The sequence below is a fragment of a genome, unplaced genomic scaffold, assembly GCF_019419815.1.
Source record: "Pyrus x bretschneideri cultivar Hongxiangsu unplaced genomic scaffold, Pyrus_bretschneideri_v1 Contig16, whole genome shotgun sequence".
Lineage (NCBI taxonomy): Eukaryota > Viridiplantae > Streptophyta > Magnoliopsida > Rosales > Rosaceae > Pyrus > Pyrus x bretschneideri.
In genome coordinates this window covers 5,375,066-5,400,768 of record NW_025999457.1, presented here as the reverse complement: position 1 = coordinate 5,400,768, position 25,703 = coordinate 5,375,066, and the positions used below count along the sequence as shown (strand labels likewise).

At 37.8% G+C, this 25,703-nt stretch overlaps 3 protein-coding genes across 3 annotated transcripts; 2 read left to right on the top strand and 1 right to left on the bottom strand.

Annotated features, from left to right (window-relative positions):
• Positions 1-83: 83 nt before the first annotated feature.
• Positions 84-2,503, bottom strand: LOC103957837 (peptide methionine sulfoxide reductase B5). Its single transcript, XM_009370057.3, has 3 exons — positions 2,079-2,503; positions 506-662; positions 84-404 (listed from the first exon to the last, which is right to left on the bottom strand). Exons 1-3 carry the CDS (start codon positions 2,486-2,488, stop codon positions 240-242), a joined length of 732 nt encoding a protein of 243 aa, XP_009368332.2. The 5' UTR covers positions 2,489-2,503; the 3' UTR covers positions 84-239.
• An 8,201-nt stretch (positions 2,504-10,704) lies between these two features.
• LOC103957838 (glutamyl-tRNA reductase 1, chloroplastic) lies at positions 10,705-13,700 on the top strand. Its single transcript, XM_009370058.3, has 3 exons — positions 10,705-11,162; positions 11,946-12,187; positions 12,286-13,700. Exons 1-3 carry the CDS (start codon positions 10,901-10,903, stop codon positions 13,411-13,413), a joined length of 1,632 nt encoding a protein of 543 aa, XP_009368333.2. The 5' UTR covers positions 10,705-10,900; the 3' UTR covers positions 13,414-13,700.
• Positions 13,701-14,841: 1,141 nt separating this feature from the next.
• LOC103957840 (protein RMD5 homolog) lies at positions 14,842-18,587 on the top strand. Its single transcript, XM_009370060.3, has 2 exons — positions 14,842-15,191; positions 17,190-18,587. The coding sequence occupies exon 2, from the start codon at positions 17,221-17,223 to the stop codon at positions 18,385-18,387; it is 1,167 nt and encodes a 388-aa protein (XP_009368335.2). The 5' UTR covers positions 14,842-15,191; positions 17,190-17,220; the 3' UTR covers positions 18,388-18,587.
• Positions 18,588-25,703: the final 7,116 nt, after the last annotated feature.

The window sequence follows — 25,703 nt, the reverse complement described above, 5'->3', positions numbered from 1 at the left end:
TCAGACAGAACATAATCTGGGATGGCTGGAGGAATGGAAGCAAAAGAAAACCCATTTGGCGAAATTATGTGTTAGTTGAAGCATACAAAAAGAAGAACGATAGCATTAGCACAAAAGGTTTTACCATCAATCCTTATTCCTTACATGACAACCACTTTATTGATAGTAACTTACGATATTGATATGTAATATGCAAAGGGATTCACTGAGATGAATTAGAACTGGGAGGAACAAACGCTTCACTGAGATGGATTAGAAGTGGGAGGTGCAAATTTGAGTGAAATACTATTAACGCAATGGCGTTCATCTGTGGGTGTTCGAAAACCTTCTCCTTTGAATACATGACCCAGGTGTCCACCACAAGCCGCACATGTAATTTCAGTCCTCATTCCATCTGGGTCTGGCTGAAAGCATAAGATTTTCATTAATAATAAAACTGATAGCTCCAATTAAATTAAGATGAAAAAACCAAAAAATAAGGACTACCACAAGGAAGATTACTCACGTTAAAATTTATGGCCCCAGGAAGACCCTCGTAAAAAGCTGGCCAGCCACAACCAGAATTAAATTTGGTTGTGGATCTGTAGAGAGGAGTCCCGCATCCTGCACAGTTATAGATTCCCTCCTCAAAGAACTTGTCATATTCTCCTGTGCCCGGATACCTTTATAGCACCAAATAATTTCCAGAGCACAAGTTAGCCTTCATTCTTGTATTTGCAAATCATCATAAAGTATTAAGCATGTTATAATGTTACATTACACTTTTGTAATGAAAGTTCGAACGTAGATTAATTTAGATGTTCAATGCAGCAATCCATTTTATTTCTGAAGATCTTGCAACAGCGATTTCAATTGAAGCCTATCATGCATTTCATTTTTTGTTTTAACTGGAAGTAGGAGAAATAAATAAGTCCCTCAAGTTCCTCGCACACAGTTTCAGTAATTAGAATGAATCTAAGGGTCCTGTTGAAATTAGCAAAGAAATGAAATACAAATAACAGATATTAACGACACTTTCTACGTGTAAGAGACTACATATCACATTTCCTGTTTTACCAAATGTCTATTTGCTCACAGATTAATACTTGAAATCTCTCTAAAAGTGTAAGATGTAACCGTTGCAATGTAAAGCAGCATCCCCTATTTCAACTCCACTTGTATAATGCTTAATGTTTCAGGTCTTCCTTCTATAGTAGTCGGTCCCAAAGAGAGAAACACCTATAGGATTAGGATGACATTCAAGTTTAGTCTCATAGTCACACAGTATGAACATGGACCTCTTTTTTTCTCTGTTCGGGACAATCCATGTAAGTCTGCCAATTTCAGTACAGAATCTGAACTATTTGGTTTTTGGATACTACTCATATCATATTAACATTTTAACATCACTTTCCTCGAGCAAGTGGCAGTCATGGCAATCAACATGCCAATGTTTATAAGCAGAATACTTTAGATGACAGAGTAAAAACAACCCTAATGACGCTTGTTTTGCCACTTATATTTAGACAAAAAACGGAAACTCCCTCATTTAGTGAAAAACAGCTATCTCTGCTATACTAGACAAAAATAAATCAACTAAATACAACAACAACAAAGCCTTTTCCCATTAAGTGGAGTCGGCTAAATGAATCCTAAAACGCCATTGCACTCTGGTCGTCTGTTACTTCTTCCGTTAAATCCAAGTACTCTAAGTCTTTTTTTTTTAGAGTTTCTTCCAAAGTCTTCCTAGGTATTTCTCTACCCCTTGGGCCCTGAACCTCTATCCCGTAATTGCATCTTCCAACCGATGCATCAGTACGCCTTCGTTTCACATATCCAAACCACCATAACCGATTTTCTCTCATGTTTCCTTCAATTTCAGCTACTCCTACTTTACTTCAGATACCCTCATTTCTAATCTTATTATTTCTCGGGTGGCCACACATCCACAAAAATAAATCAACTAAATAAACAAAATAAATCAAAACATGCTTCAAAACAGCTAATTCTTTCTCTAATTTATACATTAATGCAACAAAACTGCAAATCCAAATCAAAATAATCAAGCAACTAAACTAACAATTGCAAAAATGCCTTACTCTGTGCCTTTCTGCCTCAGAATCCGAAACTGCTCGGGAGAGAGCACGGTCCGCCACTCTTCCTCAGACTTCTGAGCCGACCCAGGTGCAGCCATGGCTAAAACTACCCCGCCACGAAAGCTCCGCTTGCTGCGGTGCAAAGACCCAGCAAACCCAGCAGCGGGTAGAACGCTTGCGATGGGTTTTGGAGGTAAAGTTGTGAAATGGGTTAGGAAGACAGAAGCCGGTTTAGGGCTTGGAGGGCGGAGGAGGTTGGAGAGAGTGGGTGTGATGGTGGTGGGGTTGAAGATTATGGTCTTGGAGGAAGAAGGGGAAGATGACCTCAGAATGTGCAAGCCCATTTCAAGATAGGACTCGTTCAACTGCAATAGAATATGCACCCTGCCTTTTTGGGAGACATCTTTTATCATTTTTCTTTTTTGTTGAAGCAATTTCAAATTTTCAATCTTTCTATTTAATTTCTAACCAAACAAAATCTTTATGTTTTATGAATGAAAATTACTAGGACGATTATGTTTTTAAACTATATTTTGTAGGTGATTGGATACCTTCTTTAATGATTTTTTTTTTTTTTGAATAAAACGATAGCGTTAGTAAGTTAAATGTTAAATTAACTATTGACGGGGTTCGAACCCACTGTCATGCAAGGGCATAACACATTTCCACTACTGTGGTAAAGGGCCACTTGCACCTTTTTGAATGATTTAAACAAGAATTCAACCATCAATTATTATATCATGTAATTTACAAAATATAATTTAATATATATAAGTACAACTACTTATGTCACTTATTACTACTGCTTAGTGATATTTCTCTTCACTTGTAGGTGAGAGATCTTAGGTTCGATTATCACTAAAGGCAAAGTTGAATCACATTATTGGTAGCTCATTATGAAGCTAAGATCACATTCTCCCTCTTAGCGTAAATGAAACCGTTTGTTCAAAAAAAAAACAACTTTTGAGTTTATGTCATGTGGTGTCAGTAATGAAAATAGGAAGTAAACAAATTGTTAGGCAAAACTTAGTTGAGTGACTAAGGGTGGGCAAGGACCGGGCCGTAGGGGTGGGCATGGTGCGGTTCCACCCCTAAATTGGAACCGAAACCGAAATATATTAACGGTTCGATTCGGTGCGGTTCCACTTAAATTTATTACTAGAACTTTACGGTTCCTAATAATAAATTATTTGAACACCAAATCATTATGCATTCAAATACATCTTCTAAAACTGATTACATAAAGTTGCATACAACACATCTTTTTTAATGCAAATGTCTTTGGTAGTGGCACCAAGTCAACAAAAAGAGACAACTAAAATACATATGCACTGGTAAATCAGTCAACAAACAAAAAAATGATGAAGCAAATTGCAGGTTTTTAGACTTCAGAGAGCAAGCAAGAAGTAGTAGCTCCTGTACACAATTTTTCAACCTATTATACCATGACATGTGTGTGTATATATAATTTATTTATTTATTATTAATAAAACGGTTCGGTTCGGTTCAGCTGGTTCTTGGTCATTCGAAACCGGAACCGGAACCGGTTTGAACGGTTCGGTTCGGTTTTTCACTCAAAGTTGACTTTTCCGATCAACACGGTTTTTTTCGGTTTTTTTTCTTACGGTTCAATGCGGTTTTGCGGTTTTTATGCCCACCCCTACCGGGTCGGGTCGAAAATTAAAATGACTAGCCCTGACCCGTTTATAAATGAAACGGGGCGGGTTTTATTATTTTAGAAAATGAAACCGGACCTAACCCGACCCTTTTCAAATGAGTCAGTTCTTACGGGTCCTTAATCTCCAACAACTCTGCTTCTCTGGCTCGTTTGATTCGTCGTCGTTTTAACCAGAGTATGCTCGAAGAAGAGTCGTTCATAGAAACAAAGAAGAACCCTAGCCCCTAAATTTGGCCCGTAATGAAAATTTGAGGATTTATAGTTTAAATTGGAAATCGAATGAAATGAAATTGGAAAGATACTCACTGGCGGCTTGGAAAAGGGAAACGGCGGCTATTAGGGTGGGCACATAAGGATTCTTGGCTGGGTTGAGGTTTTGGAAGCTTTGAGTTGGGGTTTTCTAGGGTATTCGATTCGCGTTCGAATTGTGACCCTTGAGTTGTGAAAAGGACCTTGAGTTTCGAGTTATGTGAGGCAAGGACTGAAGACAGTGAACAGATCAAAGAGCACGAAGTCACGACTACCGCGAAGAGACAAACGATGGTGAACGGATGGATGAACACGAATAAGAGAGAGACAGAGTGATAAATAATGGAGATTTAATCAAGATAGAAAATCAATGGTCCAAGCCAAGGTCTGTTTTCTCCAATTTCTAGAACCGCTCCACCCCATTATTTACCTGGACCCACCCCGCCCCATTTTGTATTTATAATTTTTGGACCTGCCCCGAACCCCATGGATCCGCCTCGACCCGTCGGTCCATGACCCGTTTGCCCACCCCTAGGAGTAACATAATTTGTCCAAATGTAGAAAAAGCAAATTGTTAGGCAAACTTAGTGGAGTAACATAATTTGTCTAAATGCACAGAAGGTTACCTAAATTACAAAAGAAAGTGAACTTATATTCAAGCATTTCTTTGGTTCATTGATCAAATGTTTCTTTTTTTACAAACTATAGTGTTAGTAGGTTATCTATTAGAGGATGGACAGGGATTGAACTTGAACCAGGGTAAGAATATTCTCACCCTAGGCAGGATGGATATTTATATAAATATAGGAAATTAAATTCCAACATTCACTAGGTAGATGTCAGAATCACCAATAATTAGTGAATTATCATCAGAAAGTAGTTACTTTCTAGAAACTTCGCAAGCCTAATATGACGCAGCCAATCCATACCCAAGATAACATCAAAGTCCCCGATGTCCAAAGGTATAAGTTTAGCTAGCATCACTTCTTCCTCGACATGGATGGGACATCCTTGGTACTCCCCTTGTACATAACAAACTTCACATCTAGGCATTGAGATTCCAAATCATACCCAAAAAGAATAAAGTATGGTTAAGTCTTTTAAGAAAACGAGTGAGGTATAACCAAGTGCTTGACACCTAAATCAATTAAGACTTTAGCAAAATAGCGTAGAACATTCAAGCCAGGGTTATTTTTGTGCGTCATACATAGTGATTTTGTTGACATGGCCATGAGTCTGCTAACCGTCTACATGGCATCCCTGATTCCCTTGATTTTGATTGGCTATACCTTGATTGCCTTGTCCCTAATTTGTCTGAATTTCTTGCCTACCATGTCGCCACAGTTGAACGTTATAACATGATTTTGATATTAACACCACCATACCACTGTGCATTACCACCCTAGAATGGTTGGATAACCTCCTTAGTATGGTGGCACATCAATCTGGTACTGGTAAACACCTATTTGATAATGTGTTTGTATTGCCCTAATAATGGAAGGCATCTTTGTATCCTAGTTGCTGGTATGAGCCAGTTCCCATGTGTAGATTATGTTGCTAGGGTACTGATCTTGGGAGTTGGGTATGCTGATTTCGAGGAAACTAGTTGGCCTTATGTCTAATCTGGCCACATGTTTAACATCTTTTGTTCCATTGCTAACGCTCGTCATAGTGACGAGTGTTACATCTGTGACATAATGGGCACAAAACTAGTATAACCACTTTGAGTTTGAAAACGAGAATTGCCAGTAGATTCACCTCATACTCGAGGTGTATTGGGGTTAGAATTCCCTACTGTAAGATCTGGAACTTTTATTGCTTTACTTAAAATGACTAACTTCTTCGTGAACCAAATGATGATTGTCCCCGGCTGTTTAGGTTATAGAACCTTCTTTGGCATCGTAGTCGCCTGGGGCATTTTCGGAATCCTTAACAAGTAATAGAGCCTTGCAAGACTCGCAATAAGTGTTAGATCTTGCAGATGCTGCCAAATGTCCCTTCTTGGCACATCTCCAACGCATTTTTTTCCGTAAAGGATGAAAAAATGATTCGAAGCATCGACTACAATCGTGCCAAATTATCAAGCCTCCGCCACTTCCAAGCTTAACCTACAACCACAAAAACCTCATTCTCATACCAACCTTTATATTCAAAACCCACCAAATTGGGTATATCATGGTTAGCAGTAATATTAGTTGCCTTCAAATATGAATTTCGAAAACAAATTATATAATATAGAACCCAATGATCAAATGAGTATTGAATTGAACCGAAGAGCTTGTTTCTACTTATGATTTCTTCATTCGCCAATTCTTGGCTCATAAAGCTTTCAGTTCTTCTTTGTGAGAGATGAAGATGGTGATGGTCGCATCAATGTAGTCTATACCATTTCAATAACCTCCATGACCTTCTTCTCGATGTTGGTGGCTTGAGTTGTAGGGTGGAGTTAGTGATTGTGCGTTGAGTTTGGAGGTGATGGTATGGTGGGGGTGGTGCTGATCGTTAGTTGGTGGAGGCTATGCTTCCACGACCTTATATTGATTGGAGCCAAAGTGAGCCCTAGTTAATTTAACAGAAATTTAATCGGGGCTTAACGGATATAACATTTTATAAGTTGATTACTTATTTGAAATGTTTAAAAAGGTTGAAAATATTTTGAAATAACACTAAAAGGTTGGAAGTTTTAGGTACTTAATCATAAATTTAATTAGAATTAAAAAAAGGGCCTAAGCCCCCGTCTAGGCCTCACTTAGATACGCCTTTGGTACGACAAGCATTTTTGAAAACCTTTCTCACAATATTTTAAAAAATATATTTTATCAAATGCTCAACTACTTTATTTTATTTTAAAATTTGATTTTTTTTGTTTTTAAAAAATATAAGACTTCTAAACTAATCCTTAAACCATCTCCAACCCTGGGCTAAAACTAAATTTTTTAGCGAAGAAAATTTAGTTTTTAGCCTAGAAACAGTTTTTCTGCTCCCATCATTTTGGCCTAAAATTTTAGTCGGGGATTATTAAAGAATGAACTTAGGCTAATTTAAAAAAAAAAAAAAATTATGTAGACTATTGTAAATTAATTTTATGAACATTTTAATCTAAAAATATTTAAATTCTGATAAATATTGAAAAATCATTAAATCTTTCCACAAAGCAAGCCTTTAACTTTCACCAAACTTTCAACTTTCACCAATCTTTCGACTTTCATCAATCATCTTCTATATAAACACAGGTTCAATATCAGTTGATCACACAATCTTTCAACCTTCAATCATCCTCTATATTCACCAATCTTTCAACTTTCAAAGTGTTTTTGTTTCCTAAAAATCCTCAATATCTCATCAACGAGTGATAGAAGAAGGTGTAATAGGGCAATGCAGATGGCACAATACCAAGCAAACCTTGACATTGAGGATGCATAAATGAACTTGCAAACTTGCTTATGCAATATGAGCACCATGCCAAATCTAGTTATCGTGGTTTTGTCACGTGGCGTTCATTTGTGCAGCGTGATAGAAAAGAGTGCCATGACCGAATGATGAAAGATTCTTTCATTGAGCGTCCGAGATTTCCTGCTCATGATTTTCGGAGGCAGTTTTCGGATGAGGATAGAGTTTTTTAAAAGCATCTTGAACATAGTTGTCAATCATGACCGCTACTTTGCAAGGAAGATAGATGTCGTAGGCCAACAAAGTCTATCACCTCATTAGAAGCTCATATCTACATTTCGGATGCTAGCTAACTGGGTGCTCTGCAGACTCAACTAACGAGTATTGCCGACTTGCGGAGACTATTGCTGTTGAGAACCTGAAACGCTTCTGTGGAGCAATTTAAGCTATATATGGAGCCACATACCTCCACAAGCCAAATCGTTTGAAGAGGCTTCTACACAAGGTAGACAAAAGTGGCTTCCTTAGCATGATAGGAAGTCTCGATTGTATGCATTGGGAATGGAAGAATTGTCCTACTGCTTGGGCTGGCCAATTCGAAGGCCATCATAATAAGCCAACCATCGTGCTCGAGGCTGTGGCGTCTTATGACACATGGATTTGGCATGCATTCTTCGGCGCTCCTAGATCAAACAATGATATCAACGTTCTTTGGTCTTCTCCTCTATTCGATGATGTTGTCAATGGATGGGCACCAGAATTTTGGTACAAGGTAAATGGTAATAGGTATGAGCTAGGTTACTGCCTAACTAATGATATTTATCCTAATTGGTCTACCTTTGTCAAAAGTTTTTCTCATCCTGATAGTGCAAAGAAGAAATTATTTTCGCAGCGGCAAGAGTCTTACAGGAAAGATGTGGAAAAAGCGTTCGGGATTTTACAAGCTCAATGGGCCATTGTTAGAGGGCCTGCATGACTTTGGCATATTGAAGACCTCCATTCAATCATGATGACGTGCATAATTTTGCACAACATGATTGTGGAAGATGAGTACATCAAAATTGAAGAAGATTCAGACAAAGATGTGGATGATGACCAACCTATACATGCGAGAGCTATTGCAAGAGATGTTGACTATCTTGCTGCAACCACATATGAGACCCGACAGGATTTGGTCACATTGAGTGAGTATATGAGACAGTTTAAATAGAATTCAAGCTCCTCAAGGTCATGACACACTCCGCATAGATTTGGTTGAGCATGTATGGCGCCTAGAAGGTGAACGTTGATAATGTTGGTTGAGCATTTATGTAACAATTTTAAGTGTACTATGTTGGTATTTTTCTAGTAATAAATTTAAGTGTCTTCTTGTGCAAAGTATTTTGTCTAGTACGTTGGATAAATTATTGAATGAAGGTTGAATTATTGAAGGCATCTATTCTACATCAAAGTGTGGAATAATAAGTACAATAATTATTGAAGGCATATAGATTAATATAAACAATAATTAATAAGCCATAAATTTAATACACACGACAATTAATAAAGTACATAAACTTAATACAAACGACAACTAATAAACCACATAAACTTAATACAATCAATAATTCATACACTACATATACTCAATAATGATATCCACCATCTTGACTTGGTGATGGACTTGGTGGTGGACTTGGGATATAGGGTTGAGATGATTCATCATCTTGAAATATACTTCTTGTGGCATACTTTCGCAAAATTTCCTTTTGCTTACCACGTAAGAACTTCTTCTTCTCTGGAGTGTATTTGTTGAGGTCCTCCATCATGAAATTAATTTCAAACCCATCTTGCTCCCTATCCCCTTCTTCCTTCATTTGCAAATGCATTCGGGCCGCTTCTTCTTGGCAAGCGCTATGGGTTTCGCTCAATCTTGCAATTCCGGTAGCAATGTGTCCACTTATCGGATCTTGGGACTTCCCTTTTCTCTTTGCTTCCTTTCGCTTATCTCTTCCCGAGGGCCTTGCAAAAGAAGGAGTTGGGGTCCTTTCATCAACACCTTCATTGACACCTTCATCTCCAACATTTGTCGGTGCGGCTTCACGTTGAAATAATCTTCCCCATTGTTGGTCCGCATCAGTTCCCCACCTCGGACAATCCTTGAGGACATCCTAAGCATGTTGCAACTTAAAAACTTGATTTTTTGGTGTTACTCTTGTCTTATAAATTTCCATTGCTTTGTCACCTATGCAAAAAATACATAAAAACAATTAATTGCAAAATAATATTACGTAGATGACAAATAAAATATCAAGAAAAAAACTCACAATTTCTGTGGCGCTCCTCTTTCCACTAGCTATGCCAACCAAGACCCTCTCTAAGCTTCCCTTCCACTAAGCTATGCTTTGTTGATAGTTTTCATGAAACTTTTCAATGATTTTATTCCCAAAACCTTTTTATTTTGATTCGTGCCTACTAGCACCATCTTCGCTAACAGAAACCCATGCCAAGCATAAAGCAACATCTTCCTCACAGGTCCAATTACGTCCTCTAATATGCTCTTTTGCCATGTTGAACAATTTGGAAATGGAAAGAAATTGTAGAAGGAAAATTGGAAGAATTGTAGGAGAAAAATGTGTTTTGTGTGGATGTTTGAACAAATACATAGGTATTTATAGAGTTTTGGGTGAATTTTGAGTTAAATAAAAATTTTAAATTATTTTAGCCGTTAATTTAAATTTGAGCCGTTAGATCTTTTCTTTTACCGTTAAATTTGATTATATTCGATCTCAGCCATTGGATTCAATGTATTTTAACTAACATTTTTTAAAATAACAAAATTTGAATATGGATCGTTGGATCAACCAACGGTCCAAAAATGCCAACCGTTAGATGCAGAAAAGAGTTGTTGGGCTCTATGTTGTGGCCGACAGTAGCCTTGACAGTGGCCCCCCCTGTCGGGTGCTAAAGGCTCACAGGCCACGTGGGGCAAGTTGGCGAGTGAACGGGCCGCGAGTGGGGTAATTTTGGGTGAGTCCACGCGTTTGTGGACTAAATTTTGGAGGGTATTTGGCCTTGGTTTGGCATTCGGCTTTTAGCCCAAAAATTTGAGTTAGGTTGGGTTGTGTTTGGAGGGAAGGGGGTGGGGAGGGAAATAAGTGGGGTATTTTAGCTTTTAGATCAGGGTGGGGTGTAGTCTTAGGCATGGACGGTGGTCAATTAATGGAGTTGGCGAAGTACTAATGCCAAACACACTCCTTTTCCCTTTGATTTGGTTTGGTTTGACGGTTTTGGTCTGCCATCAAAATTCAAAACGTGTTGTTCAATTTTGACATTGGCTTCCGCCCTTCTGGTCGTCGGTCAGACTCAAAACTCTTCATCTTTCGCACCAAATCCCAAATCCCCAATAAAAATAAAACATTTGAATAATTCCTTCCACCATTCTCTCTCTCTCTCTCTCTCTCTCTTCATATACGCATCGCAGCTCATCTAATCACCCACCTTCAACTCCAATATCTCTCTCTCTCCAATGGCGGCGGCTGCGAGTGGCTTCGCGGCCTCTCTTCCACGGCCCAGCGCGGAGCGCACCACCTCCTATTCTTTCTCTACATCCTTGCATTCCCAAATCCGGATCCCGTACAGGCCTCTCCAAACCACAACGCTCAGAGGAGGACCCGCTTTGAACCCTAGGTGTGAAATAGGCTCCGAGAATTCGGTTCAGACGGTCAACATCGGTTCCAGGTCTTTGAGCTCTTCGGCTCTCGAGCTCCTCAAAACCTCCGCAGCTGACAGTGAGTCCTTCATCTCCATTCAATTACTCATTTGCATATACCGTGCCTTCCCAATTGCATAGCAATTTTAATTTGTCAAATGACTTGATTTGCATAATATGCTCAATCCTTGATTTGGTATTTTAGTGTATTATTCAATTGGAAGGGTGGTTGCTAATACTAAAATCATTTTTCTTAATCACTAATTATGTGTTCATCTGACAATTAGCATAGTTGGAAGTGCTTGGTTCCTACTAGTCCAAGGATGTTTGGTGATGAGTCCATGGGAGGTCTCAGGTTAGATTGTCTTGTTTGTTTAAGGAGAATTGCGGTGCGTCTCAGATCCTTTTATAGATGCAGGGTGCTTGTTCTTCCGCTTTCTTTTGGGGTTTGGCTAGTGGGTTCTTAATTGATCATGTTTACGGGCCTTAATCCAGCATTCAGATACCCAATGTCGAAATCTGGTTTTCCCAGAAGTTTGGAAACCATGAGGTGTCCGAGAGAGTCGCCATTTTTCTTTGATTTTTCCCATGTTGTCAAAAGTTTTTCCCTTTCTGGGGTTTATGGGTTATAGTTTTAGTGGTACACGTGTGTGTACTTTCAGGGAGTAGTCATCTGTTTTGTGTTATATTTGGTGTAATCGTGATGAAATTTGCTAGCTATATAACTAGCTGCCAGATAAATCCGGGGTTAATATTTGTATTTCCTCTCAACTTTCCATTTTGTACAGTGAGTGTGTAGTTATCTATCTTACAAAGATATGGATGGCACTACTTAATTTGGGGATCTTTTAATTTCTGTTAGGGTATACGAAAGAGAGGAGCAGCATTGCAGTACTAGGGCTGAATGTTCACACTGCTCCAGTTGAGATACGTGAGAAACTTGCCATCCCTGAAGCGCAGTGGTCTCAAGCCATTGGCGAGCTCTGTGCTTTGAACCACATAGAAGAAGCTGCTGTGCTTAGTACTTGTAACCGTATGGAAATATATGTTGTAGCTCTCTCTCAGCACCGCGGGGTTAAAGAAGTGACTGAATGGATGTCAAGGGTACGAATCTTATTTGTTCTTCTTTCAACAATTTTCCTTCATTCAGTTTATTGGCAAAATTATGTTAAAATGGGTTAATTATTTACCTTTTTCTTCAGGTCAGTGGTGTTCCGGTCTCTGAGCTTTGTAAACATCGGGTTTTGTTGTACAACAAAGATGCCACCCAGCACCTATTTGAAGTAGCTGCTGGGCTTGATTCTCTTGTGCTAGGAGAAGGTCAAATCCTTGCTCAAGTCAAACATGTTGTGAAAGTTGGACAGGGAGTACCAGGTTTTGATAGGAAAATCAGTGGTCTGTTCAAGCATGCAATCACTGTTGGGAAGCGAGTTAGATCTGAGACCAACATTGCCTCAGGGTCAGTTTCTGTCAGTTCAGCTGCTGTGGAGCTAGCCCTAATGAAGCTTCCAGAACCTTCTTATGCTACAGCCAGAGTGTTGGTGATTGGTGCGGGCAAGATGGGAAAACTTGTGATTAAACATTTAGTTGCAAAAGGGTGCACAAAAATGGTGATTGTTAATAGGAGTGAGGAGAGAGTGGCTGCCCTACGCGAAGAGTTAAAGGATGTTGAAATAATCTACAGGCCACTCTCAGATATGCTAGCATGTGCTGCTGAAGCGGATGTCATTTTCACTAGCACTGCATCAGAAACCCCATTATTCTTGAAAGAACATGTACAGACGCTTCCCTCTGTGAGTCCAGAACTTGGAAATCGGCTTTTCATTGACATATCTGTCCCTAGGAATGTGGAACCATGCGTCTCAGATCTTGAAGCTGCGACTGTATATAATGTAGATGACCTCAAAGAGGTTGTGGCTGCTCACAAGGAGGATAGGCTAAGGAAGGCTATGGAAGCTCAGACAATTATCACCGAGGAATCAAATAAATTTGAAGCTTGGAAGGATTCTCTTGAGACTGTTCCTACCATCAAGAAGTTTAGAGCTTATGCTGAGAGGATCAGGGCTTCCGAGGTTGAAAAGTGTTTGTCAAAGATGGGTGATGATATCTCTAAGAAGCAAAAAAAGGCTATTTACGATCTTAGCATGGGAATAGTGAACAAACTCCTTCATGGTCCAATGGAACACCTCAGATGTGATGGAAGTGACAATCGTGCTTTGAGTGAGATACTAGAGAATATGCGTGCTCTAAACAGAATGTTTGATCTCGAGACAGATACATCTTTGTTGGAAGAAAAGGTTCGAGCCAAGGTGGAACGAACCCAGAGATAAGGAGCCCTTTGTAGCTGTTTTTGTCCTAGCTCGAGTTGCAATTATATTAGAGCTCCACGTACTGACGCTGCTGCTTGCCATTGCATGCATAGAAAGTAATTTGGAGGCTTTGTGTTTATTGATTTATATTCTTGGGGGACAATTAAATCTGCCCAAATCAACGTAGTTAACAAATGTTCAAGATCGTAGGCACCAAAGCCAAAGTTTTGAGGGGAAATTGATGTAATTCTTGTAACAATTCATTGAAATTTCAGTGTTATAGTCCTAGATAACACTACTTTTAGACATGTCCTCTTTCTTTTTCGGGAGCATTTTGCTTACAACCTTAATTCAAATTGTATGCTGACCACCCTCCTAAGATGTGAACAATACAACTCTTACTCAAAACTCTTAGTATTTTAATCACAAAGTTTTGTACTTATGTTCAGAACCGTTTATACTATGAATCATATTGTAAAGATCATCTCTACAAAAAAATATATTAAAACTAAGGTCGTTTAATTAATCTATTGTAGCAAATACATAGACGGTTCATAATGTTTTTACCAATACCGTTTCTTTTTTTTAAACAGTTTGATGACTAAACGATCTTAATTTTAATTAATTTTTTGCAGATGTGATCTTTATAGGATGATTTATAATATGAACGGTTTTGATTGTAAACATGAAGTTTTATAAATTAACAACGAACGATTTTAAGAAATTTTGAGAAGGAATTCCTACTCATCTTTGAGTAGTCAAGTATTATTCCTAAAATATCATGTCTTTTTTTTGGGAGCATATTTTATTTTATTAATGTTCATTAGAAATACCTTCGTCTTCAACGTCAAAATGATCAATTGCCTCTGGTGGAGATGTTGAAACGGTAGAAATAGATGTTGCAGTCTGACCATTCACTTTGGTCATCCTCCACTGAATCCAAGAATCTAGTAACTATTAACAAAACTCTATACGTCAACTGAAAAATGATGAAAAGATCAAAATAGTTTTACTGTTTTTTTTTTTCTCAATTTCATTAAATAAAAATCTTAATGACAAAATATTTACTGAAAAACAGTCACAAAAAATATAAACAACTCAATAGCAAAGAATGGTTTAAAGATTGTCGTCAAAAAGTTAGCGGAAAAACATATCCTTTCCTTCTAATCTATCAAGTTTGAGAATCCGGACTATTGAAATTTGATCTAACGGGCTCACTTTAAAATTTATAATAACTTTAGTCGTTGAATCAAATTTAATGGTTCGTATCTCCAAACTTGATGGATTAGAAGGAGAGATCAAATCTTTTGCATCAAAAATAGGTGTGACCTCTCTGTAGCCTCAATAAGTGTCTGACACGTATTCATTATCTTAACTTTTGTTAATTTTGTTGTCATAAATTTAATATATATATAAGAAGTTTATTGGGGTTCCAGAGAGACCACACCCACTTTGGATGCAGATGATTTGATTTCTTAGAAGGAAGGGATCTTTTCAAAAGTTAGCATGGGTGGAATTGTTTTATGGAAAACGCATTGGTGGAATTGGTAGTCGTACACAAACAAAACCCTTCGACCTCCAAACTTCCCAGAAACGTAAGGAAAAGGATACAGGCGATATACGTAGAGCTCAAGGGCAAATTCAGCAGACCAACACACTCGCACGTGTACCACCAAAATTTCTCTCCCAAACTCGCACGCTTGCGTTCTTCTCTCTGTCTTCTCTCTCTCCTCAATCCTCCAACATCGAACCAGAGCTTCTTTTCGAGGAATTTACCCCCTCGATTTCGATCCAATTCGGTAAATTTTCATTTACTTTAACTGAATTTTTGTGAAATATCAATTTCTTAATTTCTGTTTGGTTGCCGAGAAATAGTAGGAAAAAAAAGTGAAATCAAATTCCAAATCTTATGTTTTGTGTAAAGGCATGATTGAATCGAAACTAGCTGAACGAAGTCTTTTTTTTTTTTTTTAATTCAGTTTATTGTCTTATCGAATCAAACAAGGATTGGGGTTGTCTAAAATTAGTAGTAGCAGTTGTAATTATCAGGCTCGAGGGTGGAGATTTTAATTTTTGTTTTTAGTTTTTCGTTCACAAAGTGTGAAATTGTAACGTGTTTTCGCTACCCGGTGTTTTGGAAAAGTAAAATTAGTAGTAGACTTAATTGGATGAGTAGTGAAATTTGGTTTAGTGTGGGATTGTAATTTGGCAATTGCTTTCTGTGTAACTTGAATTTGGCATTGTCTCTGTCTTTATAAGTTTCAAAATTTCAATGAGGGTGTGCAAAATTGATCTTTGATGAATTATTGGGCTGCGTTTTATTGATACGTTCTTTTTCGTTACTGGAACAATTTATTGATCAACTGATACAATTAGGAGCAAGAAAAGGTATTCCTTGCTTCTCCTTAAGGTTTCTCTTTTGTGTTTTTTTCTTGAAGGCAGCAAATCGTGTCTAATATTTATTGAAGATAATGCGAGTTTTGTGTTTTTGCTGCCTACTTTATCTTTTTGTAAGCAATTTGTGATATCACTCGAGCGCTTGATTTAATGAAGATAATAGAGAGTTTTATATATTGGTTGCTAACTTTATCATCTTGTAAGCAATCCGTGATATCACTGTGGTGTTTTTTGTTGGAGGTTTTTGTGAACTGTAGGGAGAATACCTACCTTGTAGTTGTTGTTACTTTGCTTTGCAGTAGCTTAATAGAATCTTCTTCTTCTATCTGTGGCGTCTTTATTCATCATTGTCAAGTTGTTGGCCTTGGGATATGTCTTGCATACATAGAAGAGAGCTTAAAACGGAGTGATGGAAGATGTTGAATTGGTGTTTGTATGATATGGATGGTGTGGGGACATTTCATGTGTGCATTTATCTTCATGAACTTCAGAAGCCTCGTTTTGCATGTATGATTCTGTGCAAGCCAAGATGCAGCCCTCACTTGACTGTTTAATCAGTTGAGTAATTTAAGCACCAAAGGTGTTTTAGGCATTTTTGTTAATGGATGTTATATTGTTCGTAAGAATATTTCCACTCTTGGCATCATGTTGTTGTATATGTTCTTCCTATAGTGTATTCAAAGTTTAAATTTGATGTGTTATGTGCTTTTATTTGTCCAAATATCATACCTGCCCCTTCATTTGGTCACTTCCCTTCTTTGCTTGATCCTTGAAAATGATTGCCTTGAAAATAAACTCTTCTATGGGATTTAGTGGTGGTCCGTAACTGAAGTTAGGATGATTTTTCACATAGGTTGGCATGCTGTGTAGAACCTTGTCTGATTTTGGGTCATGGGATTCAAAATTTTTAAAGTATGGTTCGGACCCGTATATCTCTATCCGCAATACCAATTTACTGTAGTAAAGATGACTAGCTAACTCAGGTGGAGCTGTGCAGGAATCTAACTAAACTTTGGGAAGCTTTAGATGAGCCCAAGATTGAGCTCAAGTTAACCTTTATATATTTCATAATAAACATTTGTGCCTTTTGGTTTGCATTTTTTTCCTGTGGGAATTTTCACAAACAATTGCACTACTATGGCATAGAATGTCATCTGCCTACCTTTCTCTATAATTTGGTTCAGTTATCCTCTTTGATCTTTATTGCTCAAATGAATTTTTTAATTATTCTCATTAGTGGCGCAACTTTCCATTTTCTTAGATTTTGTTAATTGCCTTTAGCACAATTACGTCTGAGGAGAAACAAAATTCCAGCCTTCTGATAATTGCATTCAAGAAAATACATTTGTGTTGCTTATTTTGTGGTGTTGTGGAGTCAAAGAAACTTTTGCCTTTGTCAGCCTTGCAGGAGCCTGCCACTTGGACAGGAAGATGGAGCTAAGTACCATCAAAGATGCATTTGAGTGTGTCGTTAAGAAGCAAAAGCTATGTTGTTCTAAATCCCAAGACGTAATCTACCAAGTTGGTCATGAAATTGAACAGACACTGACAGAAATCCTTTCAGCTCATGATCCCACTTCTCCTGTTGATTATAGATCTGTCCTTGCAGACCTTAAAGTCAAGCTCAATGGAATTGGCCCAATCCCCCAGTTAGAAGGGTCACATAAGGAACTAGTTGTAAGCCTTAGCAAGTACACTAAACTCCTTGAAAGGTCTTTGAATTCCGACATATCAAAAGCATACAGATATGTTGATTTTGACCATCATATTGTGAATCAGATGATTGCGAATCATTTTTATCGGGAAGGTTCATTTAATCTGGGAGATGGCATAATAGATGAGGCTGGAGAACCAGAATCAACCATTTTAAAATCTCAGTTCATGGAATTGCATCAGATAGTTGAGGCTATGAAGGTTAAGAACCTTGAGCCTGCTCTGAACTGGGTCTCGGCTAACCGTGAGAAGCTGAATCAAATTGGTTCGAATCTCGAGGTTAAACTTCATAGTTTGCAGTTTCTGGAGATTTTACAAAAGGGAAATCTAGCCAGTGCACTTCAGTATGCCAGGACTTGCCTTTCTCCTTTTGCTTCCCCTCCCTCCCCTCACAAGGATGAGGTCGTGAAGCTCATGGGTTGCCTGATATATGCTGGAAGGCTGGACAGCTCCCCATATTCTGAGATTACATCCCCAACCCATTGGGAGAAATCGATGGAGGATCTTACACGGCAGTTCTGCAGCCTCTTGGGGCAGTCTTATAATAGCCCGTTGAGTATGACAATGGCTGCTGGTTTTGAGGGGTTGCCGACTCTCTTAAAGCTGGCAAATGTAATGGCTGCAAGGAAGCAGGAGTGGCAGGCAATGAAACAATTGCCAGTACCTTTGGACTTGGGAAAGGAATTTCAGTTCCATTCAATATTTGTTTGTCCTGTGAGTAGAGATCAAGGCAGCCAAGAGAATCCACCTATGTTGATGCCGTGTTTGCATGTACTCTGCAAGCAGTCGATCTTGAAGCTGTCAAAAAGCGGCACGCGTACATTTAAATGCCCATACTGTCCGGCGGAGGCTTCAGTTGCTCAGTGCAGACAGCTATATTTCTGAATGGTATTTGATGGTCCTCTGCAAGAAGAGATGTATGGTAAGATGTACGGGGAAATAGCATCCATGTGGGTTATCAGTTTGTATATAGAAATTCCTTCTGGACTCGTTTGATTCTTGATGTTGGATTAATGTGCATAAAAGTGTCGAACTTGCCTCTTTATGTGTTGGAATGTGATGCGATACAAAGTTTCTGTTTGAAAGTTTGAAACCACCCTAGAAAATGAACATTGCCTCTCTCATCAAGGAATTGCAACGTGTAGATTGCGTGTTTGAAGAACAAACCAAAAGTTGAGTTTGTACGGCCTCAATTCTAATTGTAAATGATGGCAAGTAGAAGGTGAAGTAGTGAACCTAGTGGTGCGTGTTTTTTTTTTTTTTGAAAGGAGACCAACTGGTAGTTTTATCACTATATGATAGAAGTTATTTCAGTGAGTAGTGCAAGGTGGTGGAATTTTGTGATTTAGAATTAAAAGAATATTAAAACCTCTTTCTTTTGTCTCCCTTTTCTCTCTCTCAAACTCTTTGTGTGAAAGTGAAACACTAACCCAGAAAACTTTCGCCGCCTGCCCTAGCCTTTGGCTTAGGTGCTGGAGGCATCTACACCTCCTCCTTTCTTCTTTTCCTATCTCTTCTTTCTTTCCCCCTCCCCCACCCCCACCCCCCCCCTGCCCGGAACTTTTCTCAGTTTCTCTCTCATTTGCCCTCTCCCTCTTTTCCTCCTCTCTCATCTCCTCTGTTCATTCCCTTTCCCCACATCCCTGATCCTCTTCCTTCCACTTTTCCAGTTTTCTTCCTTCCTTTTTAATTATTGGTTCTCCCTTGAGTTTAACCTTAGTTTTTCTTGAGACGAGTCTCAACTATTTCGGGCTTCATACCACTTATCCAGTGTTTTTCGCGAGAATTTATCAAATATAGCAAAAAATTAACCCTTAATTTCAAAAATGTTAGTTTTTATAAAAACTTTCATATATTTTCAAAATCTCACTTAAATAGAACTACCCTCAATTTATATAAATAACTAATTGTTAGACTTAAAACTTCTTGTGCTATAATCTCTAACTAAAACTTTCTCTTTTTTTCTTCTTTTCTTTTCCAAACGAAGAGCAAAAGTTTTCTCTCAATTTTATTTTAATAAATAATCAAGGAAACCTTTCTTTCTCACATGGTTCACAGAAAACACTTGTATGTTATAAAGTGAACTATTAGAGTAAAGAAATAAAAGTAATTATCTTTTAATTGTCGGAAATGTAAAGAATTATACGTACAACCAAAATAAACAATAAAATGATCAAAGGAAAATATTTATTCGTTGCACCCCAATTTCTTGGCCCAAACAATAAAATGATAGAAAGAAAATTGTATTCAAAAAACTTCAATTTAAAAGGGTTCTACAAAGTAGGATGTAGTTGAACAGGATTCCTGCAAGTTTGTTTCTAATGGCCATTTGAACCACATTTTGAACACTTTCGAGTTGATTATTCTACTCCATGTGATGAGATCCTCTTTTCTTTGCACCTACCATATCTTCTTCGTGTAATTGATGGTAGGACAATTCTTTCACACACATCATCAGTTACTATCCAATCAGTTTGATCACCAACTAGCCATATAACTTCGGCATAGGCAATGACCAAGGAGTTTGTAGTATAATAATGAGAACACATAGGATAACATGAAAGTTGTCGGTGTCTACATGCAGCACAAGCATGTGAGCAAGGGAGTTTGGTCAAGATCAAATTGTCGGCATGTGCAATTATTTTCCTCTAAATTCACAACTTCAATACGAGATCCATTGTATACATGAAATGAGTATGTTGCAATGGGCGATACCTACATGTTCACATACATATATATTACTCAAACAAAAGAAGAACTAAACAACCAAAAAAAATATTCCGAACCAAATCACCTTGAGTAACAAAGTTAAGACCTGCTTGTAATGGGTCATCATTATCTTCGAAGAAAATACTTTCTGCTTTAATGTAACACACAAGGGAATCTTTCAAGACCTCGAAGGGTTTTCAAAAATAAATGCCCTCACATCATCATCATCAACTATATCTACAGGCCATGTAGTTTCCATTGCGTTATATATGACTTTCATACTTATCTCATACTCATTTGGGTCCACATTCACAATACCATGTACTTTCTTCTGAAGCTCCACAAATGTAATTTTGTCTGAAACAAGTAACCCTTTCGTTTTGTAGTTTTTGTACAGTTGAGTCAGCCCACCTCCCACCATAGTTGACACACCCCGACCGAAATCAAGGCGTGCTGGCCAGTCACGTGAGAGTGACGTAGCCATGTGCACAGTGCGGAAGTATAATTAATAAAACAATTACGAATAAATAAAAACCAAACTACTAAATAAACTAGTTAAAGTAATACGCTAGTGTAAGGCTAAGTGTGATAAACATAATAAGAGCACAAAAAGCCTAAGTGCAGTCTAGTAGGACGAATACTAATTACACAACACCCAAAGATGATCCTACATTTGTGATGTTCTGTCAGAACCACTGCCAAAGTCCTCGTGATCCACCAAAGCACTTCTACCTAAAACCTGAATGGGCGCAAAACAGAAAGTGTAAGTGGGCAAAAACAAAGTTTTTCAAAATCATTTCATTTCTCAAAAGTTCTAACCCCTCGCCATAACACCTGTATAATTTCTCAGAAAATAGAATATATGAATATATATATATATATATATATATATATATTCAACTGACACATCCCCGACCGAAATCAACGCGTGCTGGCCGTCACGTCTTGATTTCGGTCGAGGTGTGCCAGTTTGGTATCAGAGCACAAAAAGCCTAAGTGCAGTCTAGTAGGACGAATACTAATTACACAACACCCAAAGATGATCCTACATTTGTGTTGTTCTAGTCAGAACCATCGTCAAAGTCCTTGTGAGCCACCAAAGCGCTTCCACCTAAAACCTGAAGGGGCGCAAAACAGAAAGTAGTGAGTAGTGCAAAAACAAAGCTTTTCAAAGTCACTTTATTTCTCAAAAGTTCTAACCCCTCGCCTAGGACCGAATCATGAGAAAGGTTGGGCGTTAATATATACAGCGTTAATATCTACGCAAAACATCATGCATTTCAGCAATGGAAGACGAACCTTGTTGATTAAGGTGCTATTCTAGAAGTACTTCCAATTACTTTTACGCATTGAAAAAAATTAAATTAATATTGCTTACCAAACCAACATAAGATGAATAAAAACACAGAAAGAAAAACTTTATTCCGTAAACTCTAATTTTTCAAATATGCACTGAAGAACTATTAGCACTACCTCTAATTGATTGGCAAATGTTATTAAATTTGTCAATCTTCCATTGACATAAAAAACCTAATTTTTCTAATATGCACTAAAGAATTTCTATTTCGTAAACTTTACAAAAATTGACAGTTCGTTCTTCAATAAAAGTCAACCAAAGGAAGAAACTACAAAAGCAAAGAGAAAACATAGACTAGGAGGAATGAAAAAATTAACCATCTACACTCACCTTTATACGTTTAGGGTTGCACAAAGTCTCCACAGTAGCTGATGCCTTCACTATCTCTCCACCATTTTTTAGGTTTTGCCGTCCAAAATATCAATCTAATAGGGTTTTGGTTTTTTTAATTTATTTGGTTTAAAGTTTAAGGGAATTTGTGTCTATGTAAGTGATATTTTGTATATATTTGAAAGTTTTTATAAAAACTAACATTTTTGAAATTGAGGGCTAATATTTGGCTATATTTGATAAATACTCATTTTTCGCCTGCTTTTACTGTTTTTTGTCTTTTTAAATTTTCCTTCCTCCCACTTACTTAGCCGTGATATTCTATCCCCACCCCACCATGTGCTCCGATCGATGGGTTTCAATCAGAAATTGAATCTCATATCCACTTCTCTCCCTTACTCCACCTCCCCCAACCAACATATTGGATTTCCATTGAGGTCAAGTGTTATGTGGCTTTAACCACATTAAGGGTATTCTACACACCCCTTTAGCTCACTTTCTACCCATAAGATACCTTCTTTGTATATATTTGCAAGGATTCGGGAAGGGGACTTGGTGATGTCTACCTTCTCAGTTTAGAGTTTGGCTTCCTCCGTAGATGTGGCGGCGGCGATCTGGTTTATGCTGCTTGAGATTAAGATTTTTGTTGAAAATTCTCAACTTGAGAATTTTTCCAATTCCACATATATAAGCAAATTAAACACCCTTTGGAAATCCCACAAAGTTTTTCTGTCGTGTCGGGCTTCTCCAATGGCTTGATTTTCGTTAAAAACAAACATGAGGAGATTGATTTGTGGAATCCGTCAATTCAAAGGTGGAAGACGATTCCTTACCCAACATCCATTGATTGGATTCCGCCGGGTTTATGCAAGACCCTCTTCTACGGACTCTGGTATGATTCAACTCATGATGACTATAAAGTTTTAGCAATTGTGAAGCTTGCGCATACGATGGAGATAAGGGAGGAGGAGATAGTAGCAGGTAGTGTATCTGTGTGTTATCAAGTCTTTGTATATAGCCCAACTCATGGAAAAGGATCCCAACCTTGCCTTGCAGCAGTTCTGCTTGTCACCTTGTTGGTTTAATCGTGTCTTTGGAGGATGTTCTAGCTTGGCTCATGCATAACAAATCGGATAGAAATCCCTTCAAAATTCTAACCCTTAATCTTTCCAGCCACAAGTACGAGGAGTTTCTCCCACCACCTGTCAACGGGGGTGGCCCGTTTATACACCTCCGTTTGGAGGTCTTGGGAGGATCTCTTTGTTTTTCCGCAGTTTGCTTATACACCCTGAAGTGATGTTTGGATTATGAAAGAATGTGGAGGGACAAAATCATGGACCCTGCTTTATTCTATTCAGGAGGCAGCTTTGTCTTGGAGAATCTGTAGCTGCAAACCTTTGGTGTTTTCAAAGGATGGTGATATGGTTCTTGTGTCGTAACACTCTACAGACTACTATAGCCTTTTTTTGGGTATAGTTTAGAGACAAAGAGTGTCCAACATGTTGAATAGAGGAGAAGAGAGAGAAGAATAAAAAAAGAGACAGATTCAATGTGAGAATGGAGAGTAGAGAGAAAAGAAAGAACTAAAATCTCTAAGCATTTACTTTTGGTGTTCTCTAAAAATTCACTTTTAGTGTTCTAAAAAATAGGGTATTTTCTTAAGTTAGTCTTGAGTTCAGTTTTTAAAAATAGTCATATCAATTAAGTTTTCAAGGTCTAAAACTTGAAAAGTGTTTTTAAGTTAAAAAGTTGAATTCATGTAGAGTACCAAATAGGCTCCAAATTTTTTGGACTATAAATTTAGGGTTTGTTTGGTATTCTATTTGAAAAATTTTATAATTTCTCAAAAAAGTTCTTAAGAATTTTTCTTAAAAACAATTTTCTTTAAGATTCAAAAACTTGTTTGGTACGATTTAAAATTTTTAAATCTTACAACTTAAACTAGACAAAAAAAATCCAAAAAGAGGGGGTCGAGAGAGAAGGAAAGAAAGTTTGAGATGATTGGAGGAAATAGAAATAAGTGAGAGGATCAGAGAAAATAGAGAGGAAGAGGAGTGAGACAAAAAACCAAGAGAATGAATAGAGCGGATTGAAGGAGAGAAGAAAAAAGTAAAAATAAAAAATAAAAAGAGAAGGGGGAGAAAAGAAGAAAAGAAAGAGATCGATTTGGAGTGAGATGAGAGGAGGGAGAGAAAAGAAAGAAATGAATTTAAGTTAAGTTAAAAAAACTCTCAAAACTCATTTTTTGTATTTTTAGATAATAGACTATATTTTTTAATTAGTCTTAAATTCAGTTTTTGAAAATAGTCCTACCAAACAAATTTTTAAGACTTAAAACTTGAAAATTGTTATTGAATTTAAAAAGTTGAATTTAAGTAGAGTACTAAACAGACTTAGGTTTTAACCCTACCATTCATATAGTACCAAATAGGCTCTTAATTTTCTGGACTAAAATTTAGAACCCTACCATTGGATGTAGTGTTGAAGTTTTATGGTGGTTGAAGAAGAACGAAGCTAATGTGAAGGCTGATAAATCCCACTTTTATCTCATCCTTCCTCTTCCCTCCATCAAAATTGAATTTCAATCGAATTCTCTGTCATCATTCTCCTCCCTCTCCTCTCCTCCTTCCATCAAAATAATTACAACCATTGCTTTCTCAATTGAAATGAATTCTCAACAAGAATACACAAACCACCCCACAATAACAAAAACAAAATTATGGCTCTTGCTGTTTCCTTTTTATTCAATATATTCCAATTTTTGGAATTTCGAAGAAAATCAAATGACATTTCAAGATTTCAATTTTGGGTTTTGAGCGGCAATGGATTATAAAGGTAAAGGAGTCATGACAGAAGAGGAATATCAAGAAACTACATTCAGATGTAGGAGAATCTGGTGTCAAAGGATTCGTTCTGGTGAAATTATCTTACGCAGCACCATTAGGATCGCTGCCAGCTCAACTGTTTATTCCAGATGGGCAAGAATTTACGATCGGAAAAGTTAATGGTTGTGACATTTTATTGGACTTCACGAAGTCTCCCAGTAACTCGTAGGACTCTACACTCCTGCGTATCTTCTCGGAAGATGCTCTTGGCTGGAGGAAAGAAGACCCACGTCTTAAACCGTTTAGCTAAGCTCGGACATACAATGGAGCTTTGAGACGGAGACATTTTGATTGGGGATCCGACAAAGTTTATGTGTTACACCTACAATGAATGTCACCCACTGAGGCAACCACCAAACCATCTCAGAGCTCCATTATAAGTGTAGCACCTAAAACTTTGTCGGATCATGAATGCTGAATTCTTCTTCATCTCGGAGCTCCTCGATATCTCTGATACTCATAGCATTTTCCGTGTAGATGGATAGGAGTGTGAGTCCCACGAGTAATCGCGAAGTCCAAGATAATGTCACAACCACTAACGTTTGTAATCTTAAATTCCTACCCATCTCGGATAGACCCTTGAGTCGGCGATGAGCTGATGGTGTCACATCAGATCCTTTCACCAGAACGAATCTTTTGACATCAACTCCTCCTCCTTCCTGCAATATGATCACCAAAATGATAGTTTCTTGACATTCCTCCTTCGGCATAACTCATTACCCTATAATCCATTGCCACTCAAAACCCAAAGCAGAAATCTTGAAATGTAAGTTGATTTCTTCGAAAATGTCACTCAAAACCCAAAATTGAAATCTTGAAATGTCATTGATTTCTTTGAAATTCCAGAAATTAGAATATATTGAAGAAACAAAAATCTTAATTTTATTTTGGTTATAGTGGGGTTGGCTTGTGTATTTTTG